The sequence below is a fragment of the Antechinus flavipes genome, chromosome 3, assembly GCF_016432865.1.
Source record: "Antechinus flavipes isolate AdamAnt ecotype Samford, QLD, Australia chromosome 3, AdamAnt_v2, whole genome shotgun sequence".
In the NCBI taxonomy this organism is placed as follows: Eukaryota; Metazoa; Chordata; class Mammalia; order Dasyuromorphia; family Dasyuridae; genus Antechinus; species Antechinus flavipes.
In genome coordinates, this window is record NC_067400.1 from 624119038 (window position 1) to 624129125 (window position 10088).

Genomic DNA, 10088 nt, shown 5'->3' on the forward strand with positions numbered 1-10088 from the left:
GGGGAAGAAAAGGGGGGAAGGGGGGGGCTCCCTGGCCAGGCGGAGGAACACTGGATTGGGAGTGGGGGGGAGATGTGAGTTCAAATTCAGACTCCTTTGCTTGCGGGCCGGGTGCTTTTGAACGAGCCATTTCCTTCTCTGGGAAATTACGAAGTTGGATGGCAGACGTTTGAGATAAATTCTCCCCGCCCTCACCAGCTCCAACGTTTCTCTTAATTAACTCGATTTCCGAAAGCCCGCGAGGACTCCCCCTCTCCAGGACGTCAGCGGGCCGTGCTCCTGCCCCTTCCCGTCAAGCATGCCCCGCTCTGTTCTCCCTCTCCCCTCCCACTCCCAGCTCCCCCTAGTCTCCGCTCCACTTACTCCGGGATCTAGACACGGGCCGCCCCTCCCCCAGGCCCAGCCCCCCGGGTCCCTCCCCTCCCGTGACTCCGGGATCCTGTCCCGGCCCCAGTGCCCACAGAAGACTCGGGAGGAGGGGGTGAGGAACGGCCACTTTATTGGGGATGGCTGAGAGGTTCTAGGTCGGGCGCACCAGTGAGGGAGCGCTCTCAGGAGCAGCCCCCGGCCCGCTCCTCCCGCTGCCGCCTCCGCAGGGTCTGCGCCCACTGGGGTCTCCAGGGCAGGGCGCGCCCACGGTGATCTAGGACCAGGCGGGTGGGGTCGGGCCCTTCGGGCGGCCCCCCCAGCAGCAAGTAGACATTCCCAGGACGGAGGGTGAGGCAGCCACAGAGCAGGTCGGCGCGGGGAACCCAGGCATCCTGGGCTCCCGCGCTCAGAGGCTCTGCCCGCTGCTTGTACACGGCCAGAACGCGGATCTTTAGACGCCACCAGGCCGGTCCTGAGGGTTCGGCGGATTGCACCTGAGCTCGAAGAACTGAGGAGAGAGAGCTCGGGAAAGTCAGACGATCCCCTGGGAGCCCTCGAACCCTCCCCCTGCTCCGCTTCTGGGGACCCCCTAATCTCAAGCCTAGGCCCGTTTCTCCCCCAGTTAGACCCTCAATGGACCCAGGCGGCCTCTCTTCCCTCCTGGCTCCTTCAAGTTGGAAAGGCCCCCGGGCCTTCTCCTCGTAGACCCAGGAGTCCCGGTTCCCCTACCCAGCTCCCGGGAGAGCTTAGGCTTCCCTTCCCCAGCTTTGCCTCGGGGGACACTCGGGCTCTGTAGACGAGTCCTGCCCGGATCCAGAGAGAGGGGGGAGGCCCGAAGCGGGGCAGGGCTAGGGAGCCGGGGCTCCCGGACCCCGCCCGGCCCAGCCCGGGCTCCGGATCTCACCGTAGGCCTGGCGGCAGTACTGCTGCAGACTCATGTGAACTCGAGCTTCTGACGCGTTGCAGAGGCTCTGACACGTCGGGTCTGTGGAGAGCGCCAGACGTGAGCGCCTCTGCGCCCCTCCACGGTTCCCCCTCCCCCGCGCCCCGGTCCTGGGGGTCCCCCGTACCTGGAGTGTAGACACTAGGGGTCGTGGCCTCTGTGGTTGTTATCTCTGGGATCCCTGAAGGAAGGAAAACGAGCAGGAGGGAGCGAGCCCTAATCACTCGGCCCAGAAGCAAACTGCTCACTCAGGGCGGGGTGTCCCCGTCCCAGTACGTGCCCTTATCCCTCGGGGACCCAGACGCCCCTCTCCCAGTCTCTGCTCCTCGGGGACCCAGACGCTCCCCGTCCCATCTCTGCCCCTCGGGGACCCAGACGCCCCTCCTCCCAGTCTCTACCCCTCCTCCCAGTCTCTGCCGCTCCGGACTCCTCCCCAGACTCACGTTGACAAGGCAGACGGATAGAACGACTCTGCTGGTAGCCGGCAGCGCAGCGGTCACAGGAGGGGCCAGTCACTCCCGGCTTGCAGGGACACTGTCCGTTGGTCTGGTTGCACTGGGCCCCGGTTGCACCGATTGGGTGGCACTGGCAGGCTGGCCGAGGGGGAGCTCTCGGTGACTCGGTTCCCCCAGATCCCCATCCCGGGCCCTCCCTCTCCCAGCCCGATCCCCGGTCCCGGCCCGCGCCGGCACTCACCCCGGCAGGCTCTGCGGCTGGAGAGGGGCTGCTGGGGGTCCCGCCAGTAGCCCCGCTCGCAGTAGTGGCAGTGGCGGCCCGCGGTGTGGTGGCGACAGCGTTCGCAGACGCCCCCGCTCCGTCCTCCCGACAGCCGGAACACCTCGGCGTGGAAGCGACAGCGTCGCGCGTGCAGATTGCAGGAGCAGGCTGGGGGGGGGGGGCGAGGGACAAGAGTCAGGTACCGGAATGGGCCCCTTGGCGGCTGCCCGCCCCAGACCCGGGGAGAGAGGCCACATTGGTCTCTAGGGGCCCTTGGGTCGGTCTATGGGTTTAAAAAATCGATCAGTACAAAGAATGACTGGTGGGGGGGGGTGGTCTCCGGGGGCAGATCCATGGTCAAAGCCCCATTAAGTTCCCGGGAGAGCGAGCTGGTTCTGAGGGGGGCGGAGCTCTGCGGTGACCCGTGGGAAGGTTTGCTACACAATCTGCAGGGAAGGGATTTAGGAAAGAAGAGGAGGAGAAGGGACCCTGACAAGGAGGAAACACTGGAGTGAAGTGTGTGGTAGTGGAAAGGAAAACGCAGCTTAAGCCTCCTTCAAGAGGGCTCCCATCCCAGGGTAGGACGGGGCTGTCGGGACTCGCCCTGCTGAGTAAGCGCTTAAGAGATGGGGGATGGCGGATCTCGGAGAGAGAGAGCCTGGGGCAGCCGGAGAGGGGGCACTGCGGGCTCCATGAAGGCACAGCCGAGTGGCCCCCCGGCTGTCCCGCTGGCAACTTGGGGTGCAAGGCTGGTGTTGGAGAAGCGAGGGCTGGATCACATGGATGTGGGGAGTCGAATGCCTAGAGAGGGTCATGGAATTCAGGCCAGCGGATGAAATCAAGAAAGACTGTGGAAGGAAGAGGAGCCAGAAGAGATTATCGGGGAGCGGACCCCACTTCTAAGGGTAAAAGATGGGGAAGGAGTCCCCAGAGAGCAGGCAGGCAGGGAGAATGTATCAGAGTAAATAATAAATGCTTATTCCCCCTCCCCTTTCCAGGAGGAAGGTGGTCAGTAGAGTCAAAAGTTGGAAAGAGACCAAGGAGGACGGATGGAGAAAAGATTATTGTATTAAGCAATTAAGTTATTGATAACATTTTAAAAGCCTTTTCTCCAGAGCAGAGGCCAGGCCAGGAAGGATAAATGGTTGGGAAACTCAGTCAGGCAATAAATGGGGACTGTTCTTTCTAGGGATGGAGCAGCAGAAGGAGGAGGAAATATCTGGGAGATGGCTCCGGAGCGGAGTAAGGAAGGTGCTTGTTGGGTAGCGGATCCTTGATCACATGTGTAGGTATCCAGGAGATGCTGGAAGATGGGGAGAGAGGGACGATTTGAGCGTGGGAATGATGGATGGGACAAGCGGAAGGTGGAGTCATGGGAGATGGGGAGGGACGGGAGCAAGGATCCAAACAGAGGCACTGGCCTTGGAGAAGAGAGGGGCCATCTCTTCAGCAGAGACTGGAGAGATGAGGGAGACAGGAGACATGATGTAGAGATGTTCTGCTGCGCGGGAGATGAGAGAACCCTTGAGAGATTGCCTTGGTTTGCTCAGGGGAGCAAGAAGCAAGGTTATGGCTGCTGCCAGGATTGGTAGAGGGTGGTGCAAGGGAGTCTTTGGAGAGAAAGAGATGTGAGGCTACTGAGAGCAAGCAGAGAATGGCACTCAATGGATTATGGGATTGCCAAACAGCGGTGAGGGTTGAGATCAGTGGAGATCAGATCTGAACTTGTTGCGAATGGAGTCAGCACAATGTTGTGACCTCTCCAAGGGCTTGGGAGTTAGGGTAGAAAAGAGAGATGTGGGGGACGGCCCATGGTTGCTTGGAGGGTCACAAGCACCGGCAGGTTGTTCCTGCGGAAATTCAGGGTTGAGGAGTGCTACGTGGTGGGACCACTGAGTCAGAGCTGTGAAGGACGGAGGAAGCAGCCACGGAGAAAGGAGGAAACCAGGACTCCGAGGACTCCGTTCACTATTTCTGTCATCAAGTCTCCATTCTCCCTCTCAGGACCCCAGGCTTCCTCTGCAGGCTGATCTCCCCCTCCGAAGTCCAGCACTGCTCCCTCCCCTCCAGGACACGTCTATTTTATCTTTCTACTGCTTCCTTCACTCCATCAAGTCCACTATTTGCTCTCAATCTTTCCCTCAGCTTTCCATTCTCCTGATGAGCCAGACACTCTCTCCTCAAGGATTTCACACACACCCCCATGTCCACCTTCTCTCTCAGTGGTTCAAAGACCCCTCAGCTCCAGAGTCCTACGGCCCGTGGGGAAAGCAGCCCGAGTGGGAGGAGAGAGGCCGGGAGGCAGGGGGCTGAGAGGGGAAAGGGGAACGTTGCAAGAAGCTGGAACAGAGGCGCCAAGGACAGGCTTTGGAGCCGCCGAAGGGGTGTCCTGCAGTAACGGGAATAACAAAACGAACGCTGAAGGGGGTGGGACCCCGGGGGATGAGGAAGGGGAGAGCAAGCTACTGAGAAGCGGAAGGTGGAGAACGGGGGCGGGGAGGGCAAGGCAAGTAAGAGTGGGGGAGAGGAGGGAGCCCCGAGGGCGGGAGGGGACAAAGGAGGCAGTTTGACGTCACCCTTCGGGGGGTTCTCACTTAGCCCGGGGCAGCGATAGGAAACTCAAAACTCTGAGGAGGAAGAACCCGCTGGGAAGGAAAGCGCAGAAGCAGGGAGCTGAATGGGGAGACAGGGAGGCCGGAAGCTTCGCTCTCTCGGGGAAGGAAGGGAAGCCTGAGGGGAGAATGAGGCTGGGGAGAAGAGCCCTGGGGACCGCTTCCCGAGCGCGCTCCTCCGCCTGGGCGGGCGGCGGGGGGCGGGGAGCTGAATCAGAGGTCCCGGCTGACGGGAGAGGGCTGGGGGCGCCTGCGGGGCCGGAGCTCACACTCACGCTGACACGCGAACGGCTGCTGGGGGGTGGCGGGCCTCCAGGGCCAGTCCTGGTGAGACGGAAGGCAGCTTTCGCACCCGGGCCCCGTGGTGTGGTGGCGGCAGCGGCAGCGTGGGGGCTGGAGGCGGGCGGCGCAGCGGGCGGCGTGGCCGTGACACTGACACCGGCCGCGCACGGTCACGGACGCCAGCGCCTCCGGGGCCCCCAGCTCCACGCGCAGACGGACCGCCGGCCGGTGCTGGGCGGCGCCGAGCTGGGCGCGCAGGGTCAGCTCGGCGGCCGGGCCCCCCGAGCTCCAGAGCCTGGCCAAGGGCCACCAGGGGCCCCCCGCGGCGCCCTCGCCGCTCGACGTGGCCAGGACCCGGGCTCCCGCCACCGAGTGGGCGGCGGGTTGGGAGCAGAAGCGCAGGTGGACCGAGGTCAGGAGGAAGGGGCCCCCGAGGGCCAGGCTCAGGCTGCTGCTGTGGTTGACCGCTCGGCTGCACGAGCCCCCAGCCCAGGCCAGGAGGGCGGTCGGGGGGATGCAGAAGCGGGCTCGGCCCTGGGCGTCCGAGCAGTGCTCCCCCTCCCCCAGGGCGAAGAGGACGAGCAGACCGAGGGAGAAAGTCAGGTGCATGCTGGCGTGGCCTTGGACCTGGAGGAGACACAGTCGGGCGTCCGGGGAGCACGCTCCCCGAGGCCCCCGGCGCCACCTCCCCCACCCCGGCGCCCAAGAACCCCCGCCCTCGGCCCGCCGGCCAGACCTAGGGGCTTCCCCAAAGGGACACGTGGGGGAAGCTAGAGCGGGGGCCCTAGCTTCCCCCCAAGTGTCCCTTTTCCATCTTTTAGAGACCCTTCTCAGGTACCCGGGAGACCCTTCCCCAGACCAGCCCCGCCCCCAGGGGACCCGGCGCCTCCTCCCCCTCCCACCCCCGTAGGGATCCAGCCGCCTCCTCCCGTCCCCCAGCCGGCCTGGTTGCCCAGTTCTGGCCTCCCTCTGGTTTTCAAGCGCGGAAAATGATTCCATCTGGGGCGCTCCGTGTTTACCTAACCCAGGGGGGAAAGAACGCGGGCAAAATCGAGAATTTCACTGGAGCTAATCCCTGGCTTAACACCCTGCAGCTAGTGATGTGACAGGACCGGGCTTGAGGCCGGGGGAGCTCCCCTGCCCCAGAGCCCACACAGACACAGCGAGGGCGGCGGGCAAAAGACTGGAGGTGGCTAAGGGGTGGGGGGGAGACACCCAGAGAGAGAGAAAGAGGAGAGAGAGCGATTGTGAGGCAGAGACGTCGAGGTCCGAGACATAGAGACAGAAAAGAGAGACGGGGGAATCCGCAGAGAGGAAGGCAAAAAACAGACAGGGATTGTGAAAAGGAGGAGGAAAAAAAGTACGGACAGAAGGCGAAACAGAGGGTGGGGGGGAAGAAACCGATTGTGAAAGGGAGGCGGACAGACACAGGAAAAGAGGGAAAGAGACAGACATAGCGAGGAGAGACCGCACAGAGAGACAGAGATATATAAAAAATACAGAAAAAAGGAGGCAGATATTGGGGGGGGAGGGGGCGGAGAAGGAAGCAGAGCCAGAGATTCGGGGAATAAATAAAGGTAGGAGACCTGGGGATCAGGGACAAAAGGATTGTGAGGGACCCAGGAGCAAGGAGACAAGAACCTGAGAGCTGGAAGTAGAGGCTCCTGACACACAGTGGGAGCAGAACAGTCAGGGAGAGGGCTAAAGCTAGAGCCTGAGATGCCGCCAAAGGGTTGGGATGGGGGAGGAAAAGGGAAAGAGGGACAGAGATGGAGTTGGATCGAGAGATAGAGAAATAGAGAATGAGACAGACGTGCAGGCAGGAGATGCAGAATGGGAGAGACTCAGAAGGAAAAGAGAGTCAGAGAAGGAGATATGGAAGAAGTGATGGGAAGCAGAGACACTGAGCCTGGGGAGAGGAGGTAAACAAAAATATTCAGATTTGTGGAAGAGAGGGAGAGAGAGAGAAAGAGTGATGGAAAGGGAGAAAGAAAGAGAGAAGGAGAGATGAAGACAAAGAAGGAGGGAAAGAGAGGGAAGGGGGAAGGGAGGGAGATAGAAAAAGTGGGAAGGAAAAAAGAGAGGAAGGCAGAGATGAAGACAGAGGAGAAGGGAAAAAGGGAGAGAGAAGGAGATGGAGGGAGAGGGGGGAGGAAGGGAAGGAGAGAAACGAAGAGAGATGAAAGGGAGGAAAGAAAGAGGGAGGCAGAGATGAAGACAGAGGAGGGGAAAGGGAAAGAGAAAGAGAGACGAGGGAGAAGGGAAGACAGAAAGGGGGAGGAAGGGATGGAGGGAGAGAAAGGGGGAGGAAGGGAAGGAAAGAGATGGGAAGAGAAAAAGGGGGAGGGAAAGAAAAAGACAGAAAAGGAGGAAAAGAGAAGGTGAAAGGGAGAGAGGGAGAAAGAGAGAGGGAAGGTTAGACAGAAAGAGGGGGAGGAAGGGATGGAGGAGGAGAAAGGAGGGAGAGGGAAAGAGAGAGAAGGAAGAGGAAGGGGGAGGGAAAGAGATGAAGAGAGAAAGATACTGAGAAAAAGCAAGATGTTGAGAAAGAAAGGGAGAGAGAAAGATCACAGAGCGACAGAGACAGACAGAGAGACAGAGAAAGGAGAGAGAGAACCAGAGGAAGATTCAGATGGACATGGAGGCAGAGACACCCAGAGCCCGGCCGACGGGGAGGGGGTGGATCTGAAGGATCACAAGCACAGGCGGGAAGGAGGCCCAGCCAGCCCAAGGCGACCAGCCCCTGAGCTGTCCTGACAGCCCGTTCCCACGTGGGGCCCTAACCTCTTTCTCCACACCCTGGGCACGGAGGGGGGATTAACAGCAAGCCCTCACCCCCAACCCCCCAATCCCTCCTCGTCTGCTACAGCTCAGGGTCTCGGTGAGGGAGGGAGCCAGATCGGGGATACCTGGGTCCCTGAGAAGGCCGAGGCTGGGGATTCGGCTTCCTGGGTCTGGGAGAGTGGGAAGAAGGGGGTGCTCACATGCATGGGCCCTGGAAGGGCAGTATTAGGGGCCCTCATTTCTGATTCTTGAAGGATGAGAAGTGGGACTCCTAAGGCCTGACCCAGAGATTCTTTTCTCAAAGTTTTCTCTGATCAAGACAAAGACTGCCGAGTCCCAGAAGTCCAGGCTTTTGAGCTCTCGGATCCCCAGAATGAATGGGGACTTTGAGGGAACCCCCAAGCGGGCCAAGAAGCAGGTCTTCTGGTCTAGTCACTGAGGAGAGCGGAGGTAGAGCCGGGTCCTGAGACGGGCCAGCCCCCTTTTGTTCTCCCGGGCCCACCCGAACATCTGGCCGGCCCGGCCCGAGCAAACACTCACCTAGGATCCGGACCTCCCGGTCCCGCGCAGCCTGCCTGTGCTCTGAGGCCCGGAGTGGCTGGGGAGCTGCGGGGTGGGATGGGGGGGTGCTGGGTGTGGCCACCCCGGGATGGGGGTGTGACGTCATCCCCCAGCCCCCAGGCTGATTTCACGCCCCAGCTTTCCCCAGTAGGCAGATGTTGGAGGCCTGAGGCCGCCATCTCCTTTGGCATCCAGGAACCATTTTTGGGCTTTCTAGACACAGGCATCCGGGGCCTGAGTCCATGACTCTTAGGGACTGCGGACATCTGGGACCCCAGCTTCTGCCCACTTGTGAGCCCAGGTGTGCAAGTGTCCAGGCCCGGTCCCCTCAGGAAAGCAGGTGTCCGGGCTCCCAGCTCCCGCTCCCTCAGACACTCAGCCACTTAGTTCCCAGCCCCCGCCAAGCCCAGCCCCTCCCCTTAGGGAAGAGCCCCTTTCCCTTCGAAGACCCCCCAAGTTCCTGGCCCCCACCCTCTGCTGAGCCGCCAGCTTCCCCGGCTCCCCCTCAGGCGAGCTCCCCTTCCTCCGGGAGCCAGTGGCCAGCAGAAGCCCCTTCCCGTGCCGTTCTCTGCCCCCGATGAGTCAGAGCTACCTCCTGTGAGCCAGGCGCCTTGCTGAGGCAGAGGATGCACAGAGAGCAAATACAAAGAGAAATTCCATTCAAAATAACTGTCGACAGCATAAAATATTAGGGAATCTCTCTACCAAAGGAAAGGCAGGAATTATATGAGCAAAATTACAAAAGTCTCCACACAAATAAAGTCAGACTTAAATAATTGGAAAAATATTAAGTGCTCTTGGATCGGCCGAGCAAATATAATAAAGATGACAATACTCCCTAAACTCATCTATTTATTTAGTGGTATACCAATCAGACTTCCAAGAAAATATTTTAATGATCTAGAAAAAATAACAACACAATTCATATGAAACAATAATAAGTCGAGAATCTCAAGGGAATTAATGAAAAAAAATCAAATGAAGGTGGCCTAGCTATACCTGATCTAAAATTATATTATAAAGCAGCAATCACCAAAACCGTTTGGTATTGGCTAAGAAATAGATTAGTGGATCAGTAGAACAGGTTAAGTTCACAGGACAAAATAGTGAAGTATAGCCATCTAGCGTTTGACAAACCCAAGGATCCTAACTTTGGGGATAAGAATTCATTATTTGACAAAAACTGCTGGGAAAACTGGAAATTAGTATGGCAGAAATTAGCCAAGGACCCACACTTAACACTGTACACCAAGATAAGGTCAAAATGGGTCCATGGTTTAGCCATAAAGAATGAGATTGTAAATAAATTAGAGGAATAGAGGATAGTTGATCTCTCAGACTTGTGGAAGAGAAAGAAATTTGTGACCAAAGATGAACTAGAGACCATTATTCATCACAAAATAGAAAATTTTGATTATATCAAATTAAAAAGCCTTTGTACAAACAAAACTAATGCAGACAAGATTGGAAGGGAAGCAACAAACTGGGAAAACATCTTCACAGTTAAAGGTTCTGATAAAGGCCTCATTTCCAAAACACATAGAGAATTGACTCTAATTTATAAGAAATCAAGCCATTCTCCAATTGATAAATGGTCAAAGGATATGAACAATTTTCAGAGGATGAAATTGAAACTATTTCCACTCATATGAAAGAGTGTTCCAAATCATTATTGATCAGAGAAATGCAAATTAAGACAATTCCGAGATACCATGCACACCTGTCAGATTGGCTAAGATGACAGGAAAAAATAATGATGAATGTTGGAAGGGATGTGGGAACACTGGGACACTGATGCATCATTGGTGGAGTTGTGAACC

General features: G+C 58.2%; 1 protein-coding gene across 1 annotated transcript; it reads right to left on the minus strand.

Moving 5' to 3' along the window:
* Nucleotides 1–488: 488 nt before the first annotated feature.
* Nucleotides 489–7045, minus strand: NTN5 (netrin 5). The gene is made up of 6 exons (XM_051990931.1): nucleotides 4917–7045; nucleotides 2009–2197; nucleotides 1756–1905; nucleotides 1440–1493; nucleotides 1274–1354; nucleotides 489–877 (listed from the first exon to the last, which is right to left on the minus strand). The coding sequence occupies exons 1-6, from the start codon at nucleotides 5920–5922 to the stop codon at nucleotides 552–554; spliced, it is 1806 nt and encodes a 601-aa protein (XP_051846891.1). The 5' UTR covers nucleotides 5923–7045; the 3' UTR covers nucleotides 489–551.
* Nucleotides 7046–10088: the final 3043 nt, after the last annotated feature.